This window comes from Lithobates pipiens, unplaced genomic scaffold (genome assembly GCF_037356315.1).
Source record: "Lithobates pipiens isolate NorthernLeopardFrog02 unplaced genomic scaffold, aLitPip1_a1.2 Scaffold_8, whole genome shotgun sequence".
In the NCBI taxonomy this organism is placed as follows: domain Eukaryota; kingdom Metazoa; phylum Chordata; class Amphibia; order Anura; family Ranidae; genus Lithobates; species Lithobates pipiens.
Genome location: NW_027507903.1, coordinates 208,032,070 through 208,057,572, shown reverse-complemented (window position 1 = coordinate 208,057,572; position 25,503 = coordinate 208,032,070). Strand labels below are relative to the sequence as shown.

At 41.1% G+C, this 25,503-nt stretch overlaps 1 protein-coding gene across 1 annotated transcript in view; it reads right to left on the bottom strand.

Annotated features, from left to right (window-relative positions):
* WNT2 (Wnt family member 2) overlaps nucleotides 1-25,503 on the bottom strand; it is a 233,456-nt gene that overhangs the window by 165,836 nt on the left and 42,117 nt on the right. Inside the window, exon 2 of the mRNA XM_077471742.1 lies at nucleotides 10,681-10,916. Within this exon, the coding sequence (XP_077327868.1) occupies nucleotides 10,681-10,916 (236 nt within the window). The remainder of the gene's footprint in view (nucleotides 1-10,680; nucleotides 10,917-25,503) is intronic.

The following is a 25,503-nucleotide window of genomic DNA, read 5'->3' as shown; positions in this document are numbered from 1 at the left end:
ATCCATCAAAAAAAGACTAACTTACGATGCACTGGGTGAATTCTCCCAAAGGACTCAGGTTACTGCCAAAAAGAAACTCTGAGATGCCTGGTCCCTCCACTGTGAATTCAGAAAGGGACAACCCCATCTCACCCCTTGACACATCTGTACCAGACAGCACAGTGTCAGTTGTGGGTATTCAACCTAAAATGACTTGTTTAATGTTCACCTGTTAATTAAGCAGGAAGTTATTCACTTATTTACTTTGTAAAAGGACTCACCTACCCACAATGCCCACTCACCTACCCATGAACACTGAGTGGCTGAACTGCATGCTGGGTAGGTAATAAAAGGCTTGGCGCAACCATTTTCTTTCTCTTCTGGACGCGTGGCCTGCCTGCAAGGATCTGTGAAGGAATGTTCCAGAGGAAAAACACTCATTGACTGTGCCTTACTTCAGTGTGCTGGAGAAGCTGTGTGATCAAATCTGAGGACTCAGAACACCTGACGGAGACAAGCGAGGGTCCCGGTCATCTTATGGAGTGGAGCAGCGTGACGGGCTGGCTGGCAGCAGGCCTGAGAGAACTGGAGCAGAGGTTTCCAGCTTTCCAAGCTTGGTGTGGTGAGAGGGCAGATGCCCAGAAGTTAACGCACCTAACATACTTAGACTCATCCTTCAGAGTTGCTGAGACCTGTAGTGCCATACAAAGAGGTCTCATCCCTATAGACTGAGTTCAATCAGGCCTCAAGCCTATATTTCACTGATGGTGAAAAGTTGACAGTTAAGGGATATCTACATCTACATTTATATGCGTGTTGCAGAGCAGGAGTTGTTACCACTCTCCACTTTATACCACTTCAGTACTTGTTAAACCCTTGGATTATAAAACACTGCAGTATAATAGCTAGCAGAAGAAATAAGATCAAAGATTACACTCTACACTGGGAGACTTTGTGTTTTTCATTTACAGTAGCAAAGGACTGCATCATACCACAAGGGGGAGCCCTTGAGTGATCACACTGTGCTGTGTTTGATAACTTTGCATTAGTGAGGGGAAGGTGCCCAGAGTCAGGGCATTGTCATTCTGGACACTAGTCCCACTCGGAGACGCGCTTGCATGGGTTATTCAAGGAACCTTTAAGTGTTAATAATTTGTGAATGCCCATTGCATTATCACATTAAGTTTGGATGTTGATACAGTTTATTGTATCCACTGTTTTAAACCAGTCTCAGTAAAGTTATATTCTGGTTAATCATAATTGGTGTGAAGCTTACTCATTCTCCTAACAGGTGGCGCAACGGACGCCCAGCTCGTGGTTAAGGTACACTATATCCATATAGTTAAACAAGGGGTTTGTTCTCTGTCATTAAGCTTCACATTAACACTGTTACATGGCTGTGTCAAGCGGGTTGAGCCAATTCATTTGGGGGTAAGAGAGCAGAGTACAGGCCCAATCAAACATCAGCAGCTCCTTCGGGGGTCAGTGCTACATATGCTTTACGTAGAATGACAAGTCAGCATTGCCCTCTGCAGTATGAAACTCCTTTAAGCTATTCTCTCGCTCAACGGCAATTATCGGTATCAATAAAATTAAAGCAGATTCTGCCAATGCCCTCAATAAGGTGATGGCGGACCTGTCCTCCTCTGAGAGAGTCTTTGACACCACCCCGACCCCCGCAAATGCAAACCTGCTCAAGCTACAAACTAGAGTAGTCACCCAGCTACAATTTCAAAAAGCAAGACAAACTTTTTTTCTCTAAATAAAAATTGTTTGAATATGGGGAAAAAGCTGGCAAGTTATTTACGTACTTGGTGCACAGTGAAGATAGATCCCCGGGGGTTTTATCACACTACATGGCTCTGGAGGACAACAAATAAAACACCAACCCACGGTAACCTCAATGATTAGAGACTTTTTTGCTGACTTGTACTAAACGACAGCTCCCACTAAGACACAATCAATGTCCCTCATTCTTGAGAGGGTGACTTTCCCACAGCTGACAAAAGAACAAATAGACCTATTAACCCCCCTAGCGGTAATCCCGCCTGGCTCGGGTTGGCATTTTAGTATCATAAGCGGTAACCCCGAGCCAGACTCGGGATCGCATCGCTGGATACAGGGAGGACACAGGGAGAAGTTACTTACCTTGTCCCCTGGATCCAGCGATGTCCTCCGCGCTGTGTGATCGAGCTGTCCTCCGCTCAATTCACACAGTGCCCGAATGCCGCCGAGTTCCATTCCCTGCAAAGTTACGGCGTATGGGAGCGGAGATCGGCGCCAAATTCAAAAAAGTAAAAATACACAAAACACACACAGTACTGTAATCTTACAGATTACAGTACTGTATAAAAAAAAAAAATACACACCCCCTTTGTCCCTAGTGGTCTGTGCAGTGCCCTGCATGCACTTTTATATTATAAATACTGTTTTTTCTGCCTGGAATTTGGAGATTGTCCATAGCAACCAAAAAGTGTCCCTTTATGTCAAAAGTGATTTTAGACCAACTAGAAAACTGTGATAATAAATTGTAATCACTTGCAGAATTGAGCGATAGCGATTTGTGGGGAAATTTGTCATCAAACACTAAATCTAATGACAGCAACAATTCTGAAAATGAGCAAATTTCCATGTTTTTGGATTTGATTACATTATTGAATAATTTTTATTATTATTTATTATATTATAAACTTTATCATACCCGGGATGTCTGCTAGACTCTGGTTTGAACAGATTTAAGAGAGTTATTCCTAGGAATTACAGGACTAAAATATAAAACGCCAAATTTCCATGCACAATAATTGTACCGCTTTCAGCACCTAAAACCAGAACTAATCATACCGCCAGGGAGGTTAAGAGGCACCCCTCACCACAGATGAGATCACAATTGCCATCGCCGGTTTCACCAGGTCTAAATCTGCAGTATCAGACGGGCTCCCAATTGAGTTTTATTCCCAATATAGCGAAATACTCACCCCTAAATTACTAGCCTTATACAACCATCTCTTTGAGACTGGGACTTTTCCCCCATCCATGACAGAGGCAACGATAGTCCTCATCCCCTAACCAGGAAAAGACCCGGGATACCCAGAATCGTACCACCCCATATCCCTATTACATGTTGATATCAAAATACTGGCCAAAATACTATCCATCAGGCTCAATCAGGTCATCTTATCCTTAAAACATACAGACCATGCAGGTTTCATGCCTTGTCGCAATACCTCATTTAATCTCCGGAAATTATAGATAAATATACAGGCCACACATGAGGAGGTTGGTTCATAAGTTGTAGTGACTTTGGACACAGTAAAAGCTTTCGACTCGGTGGAGTGGAGTTCTCTGGAGATGTTTGAAGGGCTATGGCTTCGGTCCCAAATATATTAAGTGGGCTCAACTACTATACCAGGCACCCAAAGCCAAGGTGGTAGCCAATGGGTGGCCGTCTCGGATGTTTTACCTTAGTAGAGGCACGAGACAGGGCTGCTCTTTATCCCCACTATTGTATGCCCTTGTGGCAGAACCCCTTGTGATGTCCATCCGAGCAAACCCAGAGATTAAAGGACTAAGAATGGGCTCCTTAATTGAAAAAAATCTGAATGTATGCAGATGACACGTTGTTGTATCTAGCAGACTCAGGCCCATCTTTACATACCACACTCTTACCCTTTTACTTACCCCTGAAGCATTTCAAATCTCTGGAGTCCCTCCTTAAACCTTTTGTGTGGGGAACCAACAGACACAAACTAGCGTGGCAAACTCTCAAGAACCCAACTGATCTTTGTGGCACAGCTCTCCCTGAATTTAACCTATATTACATTGCATCACAACTGTCACAGCTCTATCACTTAGATAAAATGGATAGCGAGAGATTCCTCACGCTCCTATGTCCAAAAATGGGCGCAACACACCAAGGACTCGATATACACAATAGCATCAGGCTCCAAACTTGAAATCCCACAATTCAATGATTACACACTGATATGGCACAACAAGAAACTTCCCAAATTCACCAAAATTCATGACACAAACATATGGTCCACGCAGGGAGTATTTTACCTGCATCACCTACTAAAAGTCAGACACCTTAAACTTTCGATTCACTTAAAGAAGAATTCACAATTCAAAATGTCATCATGGCAGTAATTAAGAACATGGACCCCCACAAACTGATCTCAGCATTTTACAATATGCTCTCAACCCCCATCTCTACTAAAATAGCATACGATCTGAAACCCAGATGGGAAAGAGAGGTGGGACCAATAGAGGGTGAGGAGTGGGCGGAGGCACTGGAGTCTTGTAGGGCTGTGTCCCCCAAACTATCGGATCGACTGTCACAACTTTACATTCTACACAGGGCATACCTCACACCACTTAGAGTGGCAAGATACAACTGCACCCAATCTACCACATGCCTGATGTGTGGAAAAGGCAGGTACCTTTTTCCACTTGATCTGAACATGTCCCAAGATTCAAGGCTTGTGGAAACAAATTGTGACATTTCTACACGATACAATGGGCTCACCCCTAGCACTAGACCCAACACAATGCCTTCTTGGTATATTGCCAGACACAGTTGATAAATATATAAAAACATTTCTTCATGAGACGCTGTTCGCAGCAAGGAAAATCATAGCCAAAAAATGAATGAGACAAACGCCTCCCAAAATAGTAGGATGGAAAATAGAATTGAATAATACCCTGCCGTATAAGAAATGCATATACATTAACCACTTGCCGACCAGCGCACGACGATGTACGTCGACAGAATGGCACGGGCAGGCAAATGGGCGTACATGTACGTCCCTTTAAATTTGCCGCCCTGCCATCGGGAGCGCGCCGCCGGCGGTGCGCTCCCACGCTGGTCGGGACCCCCGTGAGTCCGGTCGCGGGACCCGCAGACTCGGGCATCCCCGTGATCGTCTCACGGAGCGGCCGAATGAAGAAATGCTGTTGTAAACAACATTTCTCCATTCTGCCTAGCAACTAGTGACGCTGATCTCTGCTCCATGTGATTGGAGCAGAGATCAGTGTTCACTAAATGAAAACCCAACCCCCCCACAGTTAGTAACACACCCCTAGGAACACTTAACCCCTACACTGCCACCCACTGATTAACCCCTTCACTGCCAGTGTCATTTACACAGGAATCACTGCATTTATATAGCAGTGATTACTGTATAAATGACAATGGTCCCAAAAATGTGTCAAAAATGTCTGATGGGTCCCCCACGATGTCGCAGTCACAATAAAAATTGCTGATCGCCGCCATTACTAGTAAAAAAAAAAAAATATATTAATAAAAATGCTATAAAACTATCCCTATTTTGTAAACGCTATAACTTTTGCGCAAACCAATCAATAATTGATTATTGCGATTTTTTTTACCAAAAATATGTAGAAATCAGTTACCAAGTCTATATGTAAGATAATTTGAAAAACACATTGTCTCCTCTAGGCAAAGGACTTTTACATGGGCAAGGGGCCACACAAAATGTACAAAAAAATATATAAAACATATCATTTTTAATTATGATGATTAAGATAATAATACCAGTTACAAGTAAAAGCCCTTTCCCCAGAGGAGACAATCTGTTTTTCAAATTATCTTGTTATTTAGGATGGGGTTCAGGTTCTGGCCATGATGCATTTGTGATTTATAGCACCTTGTTCAATCTGTTATAAGTCTATATGTAAAAGCAAGCATAACATGTATGCACCAGTTGATTAATAAAAACCTTTGTTCAACATAAAAAAATAAAATAAATAAAAAAAATGAATTTTGTATTTTATTTTACTGTCACTCACTGGTACCAATATGGTCTCTATTCTTTGAGTGCAAACTGCCTAAATTGTGTAAACTGACAGTGCTATATAAGTACCTGTAATAAATAATAGAGCAGATTTAGACTGCATCTATAGAGCTTACTTAATGTTTTACTGCCTCTGTCTTTGGACATGCAAAAAACTCTGCAGCTGGTGCTAGGGAGAAGAACCTCTGAGGGTTTACTACTGTCCGATACCTCACTGGGGAGATTCCCCCACATTTCCTGTTGGGGTGCGTGACAATGTTGTCACCTGAACAAGAAGTGTGGTAAAATCCCCAACAGTAACACAGACAGCAATAAAAAGCTAACTGGGGTATTAGCCTTCCCCTTCACAACCTTTTTTAAAAATAATGTTTTTATTGCCGTATCTCTATTGTAAAATTTTCTTTAAGCTCTCTTTCCCCTGGCATGTTGTCACTGGCAGAGGAAATAAAAGTAAAAATCTCACCAAAAGGCCCACAGACAGCAGAAAAAAAAATAAAATAAAAAATAAAACTTTTTTTTCAGTTTTGGTTAGAGATACTTTATTTATATTTATTATATATACTGTACACTTTTTAAATATATTTTATATGCTATATACATTATTTTGATATAATCAAACATGTTAAATTATTTTTGACCTCTATTAAAGACATTTTAACAGATGCTGCTAAAACATCAGATTCTGTAATACTTTTCAGATTTAAGTACTTGTACTTTTCAAGTTTGCGATGGCCAAGGAAAATGTAAAGTCACTCCAGAAAATACTTGGGTGGGGTGAAGACCAGTGAAAGGATTTATTTTTGCATGCACAATCCCGAAAACAGCCTGCACAAAACACTGTCCAAATATTCAATTTGATGCATTATCCAAAACTCTAGCTTATATCAAATACTGGAAATATGAGTGCTAAGGAGAAAACATACCTGCGCAAATGATGTGTTATGTGATTATTGGATTTTAAAAACTTAAGTGAACAAATAGCTGACAATCTCTTAAGAAAAGCGCATACATGCACGTCTGTGTGTGTATGAATATGAATCATTACAGTTATAAATGTTAAGGAGAAAACCAACCACCCTCCTAAATTCACTGTATAAGAACAGGATTAGGCAATTAAGTAAAGGGCAACAATTTAGCCTTGCTGCAGAATTGTCAATTTAGTTCACCAAATGTTAATCTTGATATAGCACATGCTATACAGTACATCAAGAAACACACAAAAAAGAACATCTGTTTTTATTTTAGCAGTTATTGTCATAATCCACTGAAAATGTTACATTTTGCTAGATAAAACACTGGTTGTAAAGCTTACCTTAACACACATACTATGCATAAAAATATATATTTGTATGGTTTAGATTTATAAACACAGAAATTATTTTCATGACCCTGCCATGTTGCCAAGCACCATATTACATAGTAATAAACATTCTATATGTGATAAAATTACTTTATACCTAATCTACAACATTCACTGCTACTGTTGTGAACAGTCCTAATTCTTAATGTATCCCTATGCACAATTTATTTAGTACTTAGACTAGTGGAAAGGGATTAATCAGTGTGCCTGCTGTGAAGGTTCATCTCATGGCCATTGTCGCTAAGAGGGGAAATCCTACATATTACAGTTATCAGAAAGCAAAGGTAAAGGGAAATCTTCCAATGGGAACAAATGTTCTGGTAGCAATTGTCTGATTTAGGAATTCCCTTCAGTTTGGGGAGTTTTCTCTAAACTCTGGTTGGGTTTCCATGGCATGAAGTGAAAGATAATTAGCAGGGCACAAACAGTAATAAAATAACCTGACAAGGTTTTAATCCTTTCCTACTCTACCCCAAAAAATAAAAATAAAAAAAATGTTTTGGCTTTACATACACACTAGCAGCATGCACTACTACATGGGAGGCAGCAGTGCAGATCCACTGAAGATAGGGAATCACATTGTTTAGGTTTTTTATTTGTGCAAACTATTGAAATGTACTTTCATTACCTTCTATTGGTAAAAACAAAAAGGAGGAGAAAAAGGCACCATTACATATATTAATTTATTAAAACCGTATTTACAAAATTAAAAACAATAAATATGCACTCACATTTCCAAGACATTTAAAAAAGCATATTGATAAGTCAACAGGTGGCAACCTTCTAGGTGGTCAATGGTGAGCAAGCCCCTCTGGGTGGATGTGATGTAACGTGCTTGGAACCAGAAATTTAACCACAGGAACATTAGGAAAAGCCAGCAGAAGCAGCCGACTGTCTGTATATATCACATAGATGAAAATCACTGTGGACAGAAATTAAATGTTGTAGGCCTACAAGATGGCCCCAATGATGTGATGCGGATGGGTGTGGTTATGCGTTTCGGGGCATAGTCCCTTTGTCAAACCTCTTTTGTAGGCACTTTTGGCTGTGGACAAAGGTCAGTATGAGCATCTTGACAGGTCTGTGGATATGCAGTCCTATACAAACTGCAATGCCCATTTTTTTTTCTGCTTTCAACACCTCATTTTCAGCGCCAAAATGTTTACTTACTGGCTAAGTTATACCACCGATTGTCAAATGCCATTGTAACTAGATAATCAATGTTATTCACATAACATGTCAGTGGTCATAAAGTTATGGCTGATCGGTGTATAGACCTAATACATTCGCTTGCTCTGAGGGAGTATAAAATGTTATTGCTAGGTGATCAAGGAAGATGGTTAAGAATCATGGCCTGCACTTCCCAATGGATGGCAGGGAGATCCTTGGAAGATAACCACACGAAAGAAGCAGGGTCAAGCTGGGGACATACGGTTCTCATGTAGAATATCTTGGAGGAACAAGGACAGGTAACTATGCCTGTATAAAGGGGATTTCTGAGGGGTGTTTACCTAACTATACTAATCATTTAGACTGGGTTCACATCGCAGTACGGAGCGACTCACAGCAGGGGTCTGGGGGCTTCCTTTTACCTTTTAAGGTCCGATTTCAGCCTGAATTTTTGGTTGAATTCTGACCTGAAATGGACCAGAAGAAGCACCACGCGACTCCTGTGCAATTTGCACTGGAGCCACTTCAAAAATGTCAGTTCCATAGAGACCCGGTCACAATTTCCTGACATGCCAATTCGCAATAGTGTGAACCCAGCCTTAAGTGCACACATGCAAGAGAAACACTTGAAGGCATTTTTTTTTACCCCAAACACTGAGCACAGAACTTCACCTCAAATGTTCCTTGTTCAGCCAGTATTCAGGGTCAGCACATTTTCTTTCTGGACTGAGATGCTGGCTCAAAGGTGGCACAATTGTGTAAATTCTGGCGCTTGTACAGTTCTTGGCTGTGTTTACAAATGTCTGAATAAGATCTGCCCTGGGTGCAGTCTTTTACCTTGTAAATTGCAACAATGTTACAATGTTGTGGTCTGATCACAAGAGAAGAGAAGACTGGGCAAATGCTTCCTTCTCCCTTTAACAATCTGACCACATTATCTGAGCTTAGGCAAAGTCCTATCACTGGAACTCACAGAATGCATTTAATGATAAAACGCAGCTTTGTTAAAAATCAAAACAAATAAAAAAACAAAAACAAAAAAAAAAACTGTCCCTATATATTGTGATATGTCCAAAATGTATTTATGTAGCCTTGAAAAGTTAATGAAAGGTCCACTTCAAGGCCTGGTTCACACCTATGTGTTTTTATTTTTATTTTTTTGTGCTTTTTTTTGCTTAAACACCCTACAGTCCATTTACACTCTTGCCGACAGTATACTGTATATATACAGCGGCAAGGCAGCTCTCCTGTTTGTGACCCTGTGGCTCTGGGGCGTGAGCTTGCTCCACCAGTAACCCACTCCCGCTCTGATTGGACACAGCAGGAGCCAATCAGCGGGCCCACCGATCATTCGGGACACAGGCAGAACGGTGGACTGCCTATGTAAACAAGGCAGATTGCCGTTATGTGAGAAGGGAAGGTTGTAATCCTGTGTTCCTGCAAAGGTTAGGCACACATTTAACCCTTTGATTATCCCTGATGTTAGCATCTTCCCTGCCAGTGTCATTAGTACAGTGACAGTAATTACTGTATTAGTGTCACTGGTCCCCAAAAAGTGTCACTTAGTGTGCGATTTGTCCGCCATAAATCGCAGTCCCGCTATAAGTCGCTGATTATGGCTAATACTAGCAAAAAAAAAAAAAACTCCCATAAATCAATCCCACAGTTTGTAGACGCTATAACTTTGGTGCAAACCAATCAATATACGCTTATTGGAATATATTTTTTTTTTTTACCAAAAACATGTAGCAGAATACATATTATTCTAAATTGATGAAGGAATTTAATTTTTTAAATTTTTTATTAGATATGTTTTACAGAAGAAATACATTTTTTTTTTTCAAAATTGTGGGCCTTTTTTTTGTTTTATAGCGCAAAAAATAAAAACTGCAGGGGTGATCAAATACCATCACAAGAAAGCTCTATTTGTGGGAAAAAAGGCATACTTTTCATTTGGGTACAGCGTTGCACGACCGTGCCCATGGTTATTGGTGACATATGCACACTTTGCAAAATTAAGCATACCTGTAAAATAGATTTGCATTCAAAATCACAGTTTGGTCATATAGAAGTGATATCTAACAGGAAATCACAGAATGAAGACATCTCAAAATTCTATAGTCAATTAAAGTTGTTCTAAAGCCTAAACATTTGTTACCTTAAAGCATTTGTTGCATTAAGCAAAAAAAAAAATGTTTAGGCAGCAGTATGCCCCCTCACCACCTTTATACTTAGATGAGTCCTCACTCCATCCAGTGCTGTGTCCATCTATAGAAGCTTGGATTAAAGCAGCCATTGGTTTTTAAGGTGACATATTGAAAAGGACAACACAATTATACAGCATATCAAAATACTTACTGCGTAAAATTAGTTTTCCAAATAAGCTTTGGTCTCTTTCATGTGTGTTGCAGTTCCATCTGTGATGTCGAAACTGATGCTGACATTCTGTTGTCCACTCATGCACTCCCAAACCAATCACATGCATTATTTCAGGGTAACGTTGACAAAGCTGCCTCTGACGGGTCACCAAACCTGGAACATTATTGCACATAACACGGGAAGAAGTTGAAGAGGATCCAAGAGCTCCCATGTACCTACAGAAAACAAAAAATGTAGAACTACTACTTGCATTTACTCACTAATCAAAAGCCTGTAAACATGCAGTGATTTCATCCATCTATCTACAGATTACATGCATATACAGTATATAAATCTTGAATTGTACAGTGCAAGAATTGTATTCATAGACCATTGGTTATATGCAGGCTATCTTCAGGTGGTTGGAGACTGGCAAAATACTTGCTAGAGCTGCCCTAGTGCACACTCATATAACCTCACCTACTCTGTGAGACTCATATTTTGCTAGTGTCCTTAGGTGATAGGCCTATTCTCCTCTGAAGAAGTCTTTTTCATTTTTAATCCATTACATTTTTTCCACCTGGTGCTTTGATGGCTGCTTGCCTTGGGTTATATAGCAGTTCTTGGATCAGTGACCCTCGGTGAGAACCTTGGGGACCGTACACTAACTACACTAGTTGGGAACAGCCTGCAATGTTTGCCTCGGAACCAGATTCTGCTTTAGGTTCTCACCTTGGCATGAAGTACACATTTTCTAGTTACCTACAGGGTGCTATAACTTTCCAAGGCCACAGTCTATTTTTAATGTTCCCAGATCCTGAAAACCCCTTGGGTATGCCCACTGTGACTGGTGAAGCCTCAACTTCTCTAAGGTACCATATGCAGCTCCTCAGGTCAAAAAGCAGCCCTCAGTTCGCTTCTGCAAGGGTCCTGAGTTTACTGGTAGCCTCCTTCAAGGCAATTCCCAATGCCTGGCTTCACCCCAGACCTTTTCATTCAAACATACTCACGATGTGGAAGAAAACAAATTAAATCCTTGGCTCACCCAATGTTTCAATCCAGTCAAAGTTCTCTATGACACTGTGGATCTCCAATCCTGCCTTGGAATTGGGAAAGTCAATCCTTTACATGTCTTAGAAGGTGGCGACAATGGATGTCAGCCTTGAGGCAGAATTCACAAGTCTCTGATTGTCTGGGGGACATAGTCTCTAGGGGAGTTAAAACAACACAAAAACATTTTGGAACCAAGAGCAATCGGATTAACTTTTATTTTTTTATTTTAAGGGCATCTCCACCTTTGTACCTGAAAAAAATGTAATCCTCCCTAACAACTTCCCAACTGCTGTTGTCTCCTGTGCACTTATCTGCTTTTTTATAACAAAAAGCAGATGCTGTTGTCTCCTGTGCACTTATCTGCTTTTGTATAACAAGCAGATAAGTGGCTGCTGGCTGCCGGTGTGCAATTTCATTGACTTGAAACATCCGTACACAGCCCTGGAAGCTGTTTAGAAGCATAATCTGTGCAATAACTCCCAGTCATTGGTTATCACAGTCATATGACAGCGCTGATTAATGACAGTTTCTTCTCGTCTTAAAATAAGAAGATCCTCTCATTGGTCAGCATTGTCACATGACTGCGCGAACCATTATGCAGATTATGCTTCTACATACCTTCTAGGGCTGTGTAGGAATTTTTCAAGTGTACGAAATTGCACACCGGCAACTGTGGGTGGCAGATGATGTTAAACAAAAGCAGACAAGTGCACAGCAGCAGTGGAGAGGTTGTTATAAAAATGTTTTAATATTTATTTTTTCAAATACAAAGCTGGCAAGTTGACAAGATGCAGGGACTGTAGCTACAGCCTGCATGTTTACCAAGGGATATGGTTGAACATACAGTGGTAACAGTTCAGGCTCTGCAGTTATTTTATCACATCATTCCATACATCAACAGAATTTATTGTAGATGTATCAAACATACCTGCAACATATATTTAAATAATGTGCTGCTGCTTGTAAGGCAAATGTGTTTAACTTTTGTTGGGGAGTATGATATGTGATATTCCAGACCCTTTGTTAAAAGAAAAACCTATGTAATATCAGGTAGGGTGGTGCTATACCTTTGTTTGCCAGCCAAAGAATCCAAATTTTTTCAAAGGTATTTGAACTTCTATGGGAAAAAAATGAACAAAAGCTGCACTCAGGTATGATTAACTGAATATCTAAATTCAATAGTTTGGAAGCTGCAATTCTTACGTATCACATACATAAAGGTCAAGACAAAGAAAAAAAAAAAAACAATAGAATCGCTGTACCCATATACTTCTAAAACTAAAATTAAAAAAAGCACATATATAAACCACCCATTAAATGACGTGAAACGTCATATATAAATGTGACAAATATTAAAAAATACAAAGAATCACATATGCATGATGAATATGTGTCCACCATAAACATATAAAATCACCAATAATGTGCCAATGAATATATCAAACAATATTGCCAAAAAAAAAAAATACATACAAAATTTATAAGTGCACAAAAAGAAATAAAAAAAATTGTGACCAAGCGAAAATAAACCAGTGCACTGTGAAATAAAAGTCCATATAACTGTGAACAATGCCACCCCCGTACTCTAGAAACGCCAAGATGTGTAGATTCAACCATCAGAGCAGCAGAAACGGACTCTTACCAGATCGCTATGATCAACTATAATAGAGGATCAAAGGAGTCATATAATAGGTTACGGCTTGGCTTCCAGGGGACCAAAGATGTAGTATCAAACTTATAACAGCCTCTTCACAACCAGTCAGGACATCCGTGAATACCACGGTGTATAACAAATATAAAACGCCCCATAGTGTAAAACCATAAAAATAATTTATTAATAATATATATAATGCACTTTCACAGTTACAATGTTCAGAAAGCAAAACTGTCTGATGCTCCGGCTGGAACACAAACAGACAGGACATCCTTCTGGGTGTACGAATGGAGCATGAGGTGACGTCAGCACGTCGCTCCGTCTTACGCATTTCATAATAACTTACTTCATCCAAGGACACTCATTTTATTGGCAATATCATTTTATATATTCATTAGCACATTATTGGTGATTTTATATGTTTATGTTGGACACATATTCATCATGCATATGTGATTCTTTGTATTTTTTAATATTTGTCACATTTATATATGATGTTTCACATCATTTAATGGGTGGTTTATATATGTGCTTTTTTTAATTTTTATGGGTAGTGCGATTCTATCGTTTTTTTTCTATTTGAACTTCTGTGTTGATACTTTAATAGTTTCTGTAGCGAATTTATAGTTAACCTACGCACTCCACTCCTCTAGTGAGAGTGGATTAGGAGATATACACATTTGGGCCAGTAGTTTTATGTGCCTGAAACAATAATCTGATGAGAGGAACATAGACGTCTACAGGAATAGTTTCCTCATCATTTATATTTTCTAAGCAAACATTGGCTCAAATAGAAGATTGGTGTGAAGGATCTGGTTAATTGTATTTCAGGGACGTGTGGTGAGGTCAGTGGCTGGTGAGGCACTGGCTAGTATCAGAGCCAGATACACACAAGTTACATACACCGCGATCATTAGAGAAAGAGCAATAATTCTAGCATTAGACCTCCTCTGTAATTCTAAACAAGAAACTTTTTAAAGTGCCTCCTATGGAGATTTATAAGTACTGAAGTTTGGCGGCATTCCACAAGCGTGCACAATTTTGAAGTGTGACATGTTAGGTATCTATTTACTAGGCATAACATCATCTTTCACGTTATACAAAAAAATCGTGCCAACCTTAGTGTTGTTTTTTTTCAAATTTATGAAAGAGTCATTTAAAAAAAAACCTGTTTAAAAAAATTACTGTGCAAATACCGTGTGACATAAAAAGTTGCAACAACCACCATTTTATACCCTAGAGTGTCTGCTAAAACAATATATATATATAATGTTTAGGGGTTCTGAGTAATTTTCTAGCAAAACAATTATGATTTTTACATGTAGCAGAGAAGTGTCAGAATTGGCCTGGGTGGAAAGGGGTTAATTACCATAAGTAATATATGAATAATTATTATATATTGTTTTTAAGGTAATTTACTATATTTTCAAAATCTGCACTCAAGCAGGTGGCTTAATGGACAAATTACTGAAGTTTAAAGTTATAATTTTCAACCAGTAATTTCACAATAAATAGCTAAATAATACATCTTATAACATATAGCATAATAATATATGATTTATCTTGAATATAACAGTACCTTTTCAGCAGGCAGCAGTCATTCTCCCTCTTAACTGTGTGAGAAAAACATGGGATCATGGGTATTATACTCATAAACATGTTTTTTTTCCTTGTGGTTAAAGGGGCTGGGCTGGAAGGGAGCATTTGTCTTTTAGTGTGTCAGCTTGTATTTAAAGTGGCTGCTCTGTATTTAGTGGTGGGGTAGGACTTAGGCTACATACCTCCTAAATTTTGGGTCTCTGTGACCTCAGGTCACCGAGCTACGATCTTCGAAGCTCAATCTTTATTTTTTATTTTTTTTATGTTCATGGCAGATGAGGCCCTGGCTCACCTGCCTCCACTGACTGCACATACCTGTTGTATTTACAATCCATTGCCAATATCTCTGAAGTTTAGGATACCTCCATACCATACTGTATGTATTAAGTCCTCTATTGTGGTGGTCAGCAACCTGTGAATTGCAGTCTACCTGTCGGACGTGGGCAGGTGACAGGTAGTCTGTGAACAGGATACTGCTATTTGGGAGGGGGCAGAGGACACTGCTATGGGCTGGAGGGGACACTATCAGAGGGAAGACGTTGGGGGGGGGGGGCAGAGGACACTACTACATGGGTAAGGCAGGGGGCAGAGGACACTGCTATGGGGGGAAGGGAGAGCAAATGACACTTCTGTGTGTGTGTGTGGGGGGGTGTGATGTGCACTGCTATGGGGGGCAGAGGACATTACCGTGGGGGGGGGGGGGTGATGGTGATGTGAAGGGCAGTAGAGGACCCTACTGTGTGTGTGTGGGGGGGCGGTGATGTGAAGGGGGGAACTGCTAAGGGCAGGGGGGGCAGAGGACACTACTGTGGGGGGGACGTGATGTAAAGGGGGCACTGCCAATGGCAGGGCCAGAGCCAGTATAAGGCTGCTTAGGCAGCCGTCTTAGGGTGCCAAGGTGGGTGGGGGGGGTAAAATCTGAATCCACAACCACTTGCTGGGAATTCTGAATTTTTAAATACCTGCTCTCCGATGATCCCCTATATTTTCCTCCTGCAGCAGCTGAAAGCCAGCTTCTCCTTCTCTCCCTTCCACCGGCATACAGCTCCTGCAACAGGAAAATCCAGGGGATCGGTTCCAGTAACTGTCTCCCCCCTCTCTCCTGTCATTGTTCCTCTCTCTTTCTACTGCCCCACTGTGCACTCCCCTTTCACCAAAGCCCCTCAACAGGGCTTCAAAAAAATTGTGAAAAAAAATTGAAAAAATAATAAAAATAAAAACTGTCACCATCCACTGCCCTACAGACTGACACTGTCCACTTTAAAGTGATTGTAAAGTCGTCTTGTTTTTTTTTTTTTTTAATAAACATGTTATACTTACCTGCTCTGTGCAGTTGGTTTTGCAGAGAGTAGCCGGGATCCTCCTCTTCTCGGGTCCCTTTTCTGTGCTCCTGGCCCCTCCCTCCTGTTGAGTGCCCCTATAGCAAGCAGCTTGCTGTTGGGGCACCTGAGCTGCTTCACAGCTCCCTGTGTCCCTTTAGACACAGAGCCATGCCCTGGCTCCACCCACTCTCTCTCCTGATAGGCTGACTAACTTTGATTGACATCACTGGGAGCTAATTGAGCCACTGCCTTAGCCAATGGGGAGGGGAGTCCCGGGCAGCTGAGACACTCCTGCAACATTGCTGGATAAAGATGGGCTCAGGTATGTATTAGGGGGGCTGCTGCGCACAGGAGATTTTTTTTTAATCTAATTTGCATAAAATGCAAAAAAAAACACAAAAAAAAGTATGGTTTTACAATCCCTTTAAGGTAGGCTACGTTTAACCACTTGCTTACTGGGCACTTAAACACCCTTCCTGCCCAGACCAATTTCCAGCTTTCGGTGCTCTCACAATTTGAATGACAATTACTCAGTCATGCAACACTGTACCCAAATGAATTTTTTGTCCTTTTTTTCCCCACAAATAGAGCTTTCTTTTGGTGGTATTTGATCACCTCTGAGGTTTTTATTTTTTGCACTATAAATGAAAAGACTGAAAATTTTGAAAAAAAAACGCATATTTCTTTGTTTCTGTGACAGAATTATGCAAATTATTAATTTTTCTTCATAAATTTTGGCCACAATTTATACTGCTACATATCTTTGAAAATAACCCAAATTAGTGGATATTATTTGGTCTTTGTGAAAGTTAGAGTCTACAAGCTGTGGTGCGAATCATACAAAATTTATCACATCTGATGTACTGGTGGCTTATCTCGCTTCTTGTGACCCGAACAAGTCAGGAAAGTACAAAAAAAAAACAAATGACCCCTTTTTGAAAAGTAGACATTCCAAGGTATTTAGTAAAAGGCATGGTGAGCTTTTTGATGTTGTCATTTTTTCCCACAATTCTTTGCAAAATTAAGATTTTTCATTTTTTTTCCCACAAAATTGTCATTGTAATAGGTTATTTCTCTCACATGGCATGTGTATACCACAAATGACACCCCCCAAAAAATTATGCTACTCCTCCTGAGTATTACAATACCACATGTGTGGGACTTTTTCACTGCCTGGCCACATAGAGAGGCCCAACATGCAGGGAGCGCCATCACATGTTCTAGGAGCATAAATGACACATTTAACTTGTTGACTACCTATTACACTTTTGAAGGCCCTGGAGCACCAGGACAATGACGCGTGACACTGATGACAGATGGCACTGATACGTGGCAATGATGACACGTGGCACTGATGACAGATGGCACTAATATGTGGCACTGATGACAGATGGCACATATACGTGGAATTGATGACACGTGGCACTTATACGTGGCACTGATGACAGATGGCACTAATACGTGCCACCGATGACAGATGGCACTAATACGTGGCACCGGTGACAGATGGCACTAATACGTGGCACCGATGACGCGTGACACTGGTAACAGATGGCACTGATAAGTGGCATTGATGACACTGACAACAGATGGCACGTGACACTGACAGGTGGCACTGATGACAAATGGCACTGATACGTGGCACTGATGACAGATGGCACTGATGACAGATGGCACTATGTGGCACTGATGACAGATGGCACTGGGGACAAATGGCACTGACAACAGGTGGCACTGGGGACAGATAGCACCAACAGGTGGCACTGGAGGCAGGTAGCACTGGGGCGAATGACACTGGGGCAGGATGGCACTGGGGCGGATGGCACTGGGGCGGATGGCACTTTTTTAACTTTTTTTTTTACACTTACGGCCGCTGCAGCCGTTCATCTCTCCCCTCTCACACGCTGTCTGTGTGAGGAGGGAGAGCGGCGCTGAGAGATGATCTCATATGTTTACATATGAGATCATCTCACATTGGACACGCCGATCACGCTGTAAACGGCCGCTGTGATTGGCCGTTTACAGCAATCTGTGTTTGCCTGTCTCCAGGGGACACGGCAAACACAGAACTTCCCTGATGCGCGCATTGCGGAAGTAAACAACAGGACGTCCAGGGACGGCCTCCCGGACGAAAGCGCCCCCTCTACGGCCGTCATTCGGCTATAGGGCGGGCGGGAAGAAGTTAATATTTTACATTGACATTACATTTGTTTTATTATATTTTTCTAAGGTTTTCTTACTATTTAGTTAGGCCTTGCTAATTAATTATTATTATTTTTTTTTTTAAATTGCGCTGAACCCTGGTGATCTTTGATCTCATTTATGTTGTTAAGGTAGATCTCCACCTCTCAAAGGTTGCCTACCCTCTGCTCTATTGCATTTAGGAGAGCTCGGGGAGTCTATAGTTCCACTGAAATAACTTCTCCGGGGTATGGTATGTTCTGTGCAATGAAAGTAATTGTGTAAGCCCATGCAGGGGAGAGATGTTTACCACACTACCTTCTTTCTGCAAGGTCACCCAAAGTGCAGTTAGACAATGCCATCCCATAAGGGGGACACCAGAAGTCAAATTAAGAGAAAAGAGTCCGCTGCTCCTCTGGTTGAAATTTAAAGGAAGACTATAGGCAAAAAAAAATTGCCATCTGTGTCCCATTGTGGAGATTTCCCTTCACTTTCTGTTACATAACCAAACAGCAAGTGAGAGGAAGTCCCTTCAAATAAAAGGTCACCAGAACTAGTGTCCCCATTGGAAGATCTCCCCCTATTAATTTTCTGGGAACAAGCCAAAATTTGAGATTTTCTTTTACTATCACTTTTAATAATGGTAAACAGGACAAATAATGAGGGTGTATCTCCTTAAACACTTTCTGCCCATGCTATAGTCAAAAGGCAGCTACAGTGAGGGCTTCCTTTTCCAGGAGGGCATGATCGCACTGCCTGCACATCTTCGGCGGCATGCTCTGTAACTGGCTCTTTACCACGTGATTAGCTGCCAGCCAACTGATCACAGGATGTAAATACAAGCTGGTTATAAAATACAAGAAAGCTGATAACCAGCTTACATTGTGTCCCGATTATCCCTGCAGTCAGGCAGTGCTGCCAATCAGTGTCACATATCAGTGCTGCCAATCAGTGCCTCCTTATCAGTGTCACCTATCAGAGCTACCTCATCAGTGCCACCCATCAGTGCCCATTAGTGCAGCCTTATCAGCACACATCAGTGAAGGAGAAAAATTACCTGTTTGCAAAATGATATAACAAATTATGAAAACTGTTTTTTTTTTGTTTATTTTGTAAAAAATTAAAAACCCAGACCAGGGATCTCCTTGTCTTTGCAGTAAATGATTCTGAATGAACTGATTTATATAATCACTTCACTTCAATGAAGAGCCTTCTTTAAATTCTGGAAAGATAGAGGAAAGAGTCCCAGGAATTTCCCTGAAAAAATAAAAACCGCAGAGGTGATCAAATACCACCAAAAGAAAGCTATATTTGTGGGGGTACAGCATCGCACGACCCTGCAATTGTCAGTTAAAGTTATGCAGTGCCGTATCGAAAAAAAATGGCCTGGTCATTAAGGGGGAAAATATTCCAATCCTTAAGTGGTTAAAGTGGCTCTAAAGCATTAAGGTTTTTTTTTTTACCTTAGTGCACTTTATCTTACAGTCTCTTCTAGGGGACACCCTGGCTAGCATGGGTGGACCTGGACAGCAGGAGGCCTGAACAGCAGTCTCTTCCAAAGCAGCAGGATTCCAGGGACAGTGCAAGTACCTCTACATCCCCAGGGTTTAAAAGGGAGAAGGCTGCTAGATGCAATATCCAGCAAGCTTTCCAGGGACAGCGTCAACAGCTAAACCCAGCCCCTTGTCCTTGGAGAGTTTACAAGGCACCCAAGTTGGGCTGGTATTTTCAATGAGAAACATAGAGCTCCTGCCAGTTGGGGACTTTGCTAAATTCCACCCAGGGGACACAGAGCTCCTACAAGGGGAATGTCCATTTCCAGTAAGACTGTCGCTGTTCCAGAGGGAATGCAGTTGAGGATTTGTGCAGTGTGCATAGAGAAGGAAGTTGTCCTTATATGTTGTTCTTCAAGTCAAGTTGGGCATCCCGTAATCTATATTCCCTATCCAAATAGTTTCCCCCAATAAAATAACAAAACCAAGCCCATGGAATGATTTCTGTCTCAGGATGAAAGTTGGAAAATGCATGTTGTCCAGCTGTGCAGGAATAGGGGGATCCAAATTCTAGGGGCCCTCAAGGGGGTAGCACTACACTAGTAATCAATTAAACTGTATTTAAGAGGTGGCTTTGATACTGCAACTGCAAAATAAGTGACTTGAAGCAGTGGCTTGGGTAAAATGAGAAACCTCTTCAACAGAACAAGTCTGGTTTAATGTGAATAACTACTATTAACAATAAATACAGTAGAAAGTAGCAGTGCTTATCTTCCTGTTAAATTTTGGCAAAAAAAAAAAACTGCTAGCCACTTTGACATTTTGTTTTTGTCCTCATTATGAAAGTATCAGATAATCAGGATTGTGGCCTCAGCAAAAATAGCATTTAAACAGACTGTTGTAATTCAACAGATTAGCTCAGATTTGCTCTTAGCAATTTCCATCTCTTCTTCTTCAGGATGTATACTCCCTAATCTAGAAGGGCAAATGCTACCTTTCTTCCAGGTTCACCTTTCCTTTACAATTAAAAAATCTGTAGTACCTTGCTGCAAATAACATGTTAGGTACATGGGTGGCATCCATGTTTTCCACTCAAGCAGCAGTACTTGTAATTCATGATGTTTGTATAGCCTACAGCTAGATTTTCATTTACAGTTATCAGCGTGCTGTACATATACATTTTATATATATATATATATATATATATATATATATATATATATATATATATATATATATATATATATATAATTTCATGAAGTACTGCTGTAAGCTGTGAAGGAAATAGAAATATTAGCAGCAACTCCCACCCTACCGCAAATCAAAACTTAGAACAAGAGGGAAAGATTTAGTCTTAATGGTTGTAATTTATTTTTTCCTTAATACATTCTGTACATTGGGCCCCTTTCAAACGTGTGTGGCTTGGGACTGCAGAGTTGCCTGTCAAGTCATATCTCATGATTTTCAATGAGTACCATTCATATCTGTGCTACTTCAAAGTAGTCCCTGCACTACTTTGGTCCAACTTTGATGCAACTTGCGGTCCATATACCTCAAGATTACACAGGCATTGCTTCAGGTCGCACAAGTGTGAAAGGGGCCTTAGGGTAAAAAATAGGATTTTTAAAACGGCTTACCTGTAAAATCATTTTCTTGGAGTACATCATAGGACACAGAGCCTGAAGTATTTTACTTAGTGGGATATGGGCCTACCTCCAGGTGTTGACACTGGTATAACCAAGTTGACTCCCCTATATAACCCCTCCTCCTTCCAGGAGCACTCAGTTTTTGTAGCCAAGCAATATAAACAATATAGGTAAAAAATGTAGTGCAAGCGCTCAACCTATACACATTTCTTATAGTGCTACAAAATAATATGTGCTCAAATATATGTATAGTATTACCCAAAAGAAAAGAATAGATACACTGTAATAAAAGTACAGAATATGAAATTGTATAAATATATACAGTGACTTATATATATACCAAGAAAAGGGGGTTAATAGGATGTTGTATCCCTAAAAGAGAAAACAGTGACTATGAATATCTGTAAACAATAAACACAGTGATGAAAAATGACTGTGAAAGTCTATAAACAATAATCTCAGTAATGAAGTCCATAAATGGATATATAGTCCAAAACAATCGTGCAAAGTGCCAGTAGTGACCAGGATCCTGTGATATCGTGACCGAAGAAAACAATGTTCCACCATGTGACAATCCCACCACCTTATGGGGTGTAGGCTTACCAGATCTATGTGACCCTAGTCGGCATACGCCTCAGGGGTCAATCAAAGCTTGCGATCCCAACCAAAGAATGGTCTCAAGGATTAGGTATGTCAGTCATGGCATATACGATCCCAACAGATGGCTGGATGTGGTCAATATTCCTCATGTGCATATATAGATCCAACAACGATTCAGGCATGAAAGATGAGAAGACAGAACCGACATGGCATAATAACGTCTTTAAAAAACTTTAATAAAAAATATTTTGATAAAACTCACATTTCCAAAAAGTACAATCAAGCGTGTCAGAGAGATAAAAATGGCAGTAGCCATTTTATCTCTCTGACACGCTTGATTGTACTTTTTGGAAATGTGAGTTTTACCAAAATATTTTTTATTAAAGTTTTTTAAAGACGTTATTATGCCATGTCGGTTCTGTCTTCTCATCTTTCATGCCTGAATCGTTGTTGGATCTATATATGCACATGAGGAATATTGACCACATCCAGCCATCTGTTGGGATCGTATATGCCATGACTGACATACCTAATCCTTGAGACCATTCTTTGGTTGGGATCGCAAGCTTTGATTGACCCCTGAGGCGTATGCCGACTAGGGTCACATAGATCTGGTAAGCCTACACCCCATAAGGTGGTGGGATTGTCACATGGTGGAACATTGTTTTCTTCGGTCACGATATCACAGGATCCTGGTCACTACTGGCACTTTGCACGATTGTTTTGGACTATATATCCATTTATGGACTTCATTACTGAGATTATTGTTTATAGACTTTCACAGTCATTTTTCATCACTGTGTTTATTGTTTACAGATATTCATAGTCACTGTTTTCTCTTTTAGGGATACAACATCCTATTAACCCCCTTTTCTTGGTATATATATAAGTCACTGTATATATTTATACAATTTCATATTCTGTACTTTTATTACAGTGTATCTATTCTTTTCTTTTGGGTAATACTATACATATATTTGAGCACATATTATTTTGTAGCACTATAAGAAATGTGTATAGGTTGAGCGCTTGCACTACATTTTTTACCGATTTTCCAGCTAAAAAAATCCCTAGTTTTAGCGTGTTGGCTGCTCATCATATACATTTCTTTGTATTTTTCTATTTCAATTTATAATTTTTTCTTTTGCGCAATATTGTTGGTGTACATCAATATAAACAATATACTCTCACCCCAAAAAGCAGAAGGGCAGGAGCTCTGTGTCCTATGATGTACTCCAAGAAAAGTATTTACAGGTAAGCTGTTTTAAAAATCATATTTTCTTTATCGTACATCATAGGACACAGGGCCTCAAGTATTTACTTAGTGGGATGTCCCATAGCAATGCTACTTGAGGGGAGGGGGACACAACCCGTAGGGTAACCCCCAGACCTGAGGACTTAAACTGCTGCCTGAAGCACACTGCGCCCAAAGGCAATATCCTCATTCCATCTTACATCCACTTGATAAAATGTTTCAAATGTATGTACTGAAGTCCAAGTTGCGGTCTTGCAGATCTGAGGCATGGAGGCCTGGTGACACACTGCCCAAGAAGCACAAACTGCTCTGGTAGAGTGCGCCTAAACTTGAAAAGGGAGAATCTTTCCCTTTAAATCATAAGTTTGAATTATAACTTGCTGAATCAACTTAGCGACAGTGGATCTCGACGCTGCCTGTCCTTTTTTAGGACCCTCTGGCAGAAGAATAAGACATCAGTCTTACGAATCTGAGCAGTTTTCTTTAAATAGATTTTCACTGCTCTCACTAGATCAAGACAATGTAGTGACTTTTCTTCCCTGGAACATGGTCTTGGGAAAAACCATGGCAGGACAATATCTTCATTCAGATGAAAGCCTGAAACCACCTTTGGCAAAAAGCCTGGATGAGGGTGTAACCCCACTCTGTCCTCACAAATGATCAAATATGGTTCTTTACAAGAAAGAGCAGCCCATTCTGAAACCCTCCTTGCTGAGGATATAGCAACCAAAAATATCAGCCTTCTAGTCAGAAGGACTAATGCCGCGTACACACGTAGCTATCTATCCGACGGACTTAGTCTGGTGGACTTCCCGCCAGACTGTCCGTCGGACTTTCCGAACGGGCTACTTGCCCACACACGGCACTTTTTCAGCGGACTAATACGGAAGTCCGCCGTTCTATCCGCCCTACTTTTGAAATGAACGGACTTGCCCACACAAGCGGAGGAAAGTCCGTTCATTTCGAGCGCGTCTCCAGGTAGGCGGCCTGGTATGGACTTAAAGGGGAACCCCAACGCCGAAAAAAATCGGCGTGGGGGTCCCCCCCAGGTCCACATCAGACCCTTGTCCGAGCACGCTACACGGCTGGTCAGGAAAGGGGGGACGAGCGAGTGCCCCCCCTCCTGAGCCGTACCAGGCCGCGTGCCCTCAACATGGGTGGTGCCTTGGGGAAGGGGGGCCGCGCGGCCCCCCCCACCCCAAAGCACCTTGCCCCCATGTTGATGAGGACAAGGGCCTCTTCCCGACAACCCTGGCCGTTGGTTGTCGGGGTCTGCGGGCGTGGGGCTTATCGGAATCCGGGAGCCCCCTTTAATAAGGGGGCCCCCGGATTCCGGCCCCCCCACCCTATGTGAATGAGTATGGGGTACAATGTACCCCTACCCATTCACCTGTAAAATAAAGTACAAAAAAAACACAACACACAAGACCCCCGAAGTCGGAAGAAGAGGCCGGCGGCGAGGAAGAAAGCCGGGCTCCTCCGCTAGCAAAAGAGCTACAAGAAGATAGCGGATGAGTCCGGCGAGAAGACCCCCGAAGACGGAAGACCCCCGGAGCTGTGCAATAAACTATTTTATCTTGTGTGTTGTGTTTTTTTTGTACTTTATTTTTCAGGTGAATGGGTAGGGGTACATTGTACCTCATACTCATTCATATAGGGTGGGGGGCCGGTAGACAGAGCTGCACTAAGACATTGTGCATAGGTAGTGTAAGTTACTCCCTATAGAGGAGACAGTTTTAAGGCATATAAGGTATATTGAAGGAAAAAGCATAGCTTCTTCCCTTACCTTGTCCTCGCTGCAGGATACTGCTGATTTACCAGACAGATCCAACTTCCCCCCATCACGACGGGCAGCATAGTTTAAACCTTCAAAGACTGGGGCCCTTTTAATAGGGGTTCCGCTCCTTTGGGCCTTGTATAGCACCCCTCAGGACAACTTTAGGTAATGTAGCAAGATCAAAAAGAGTCCTGGTTCCTAGGGTCCAGCTCTCAGAGAGAAGCGTTACAGGCAAAACCTTGT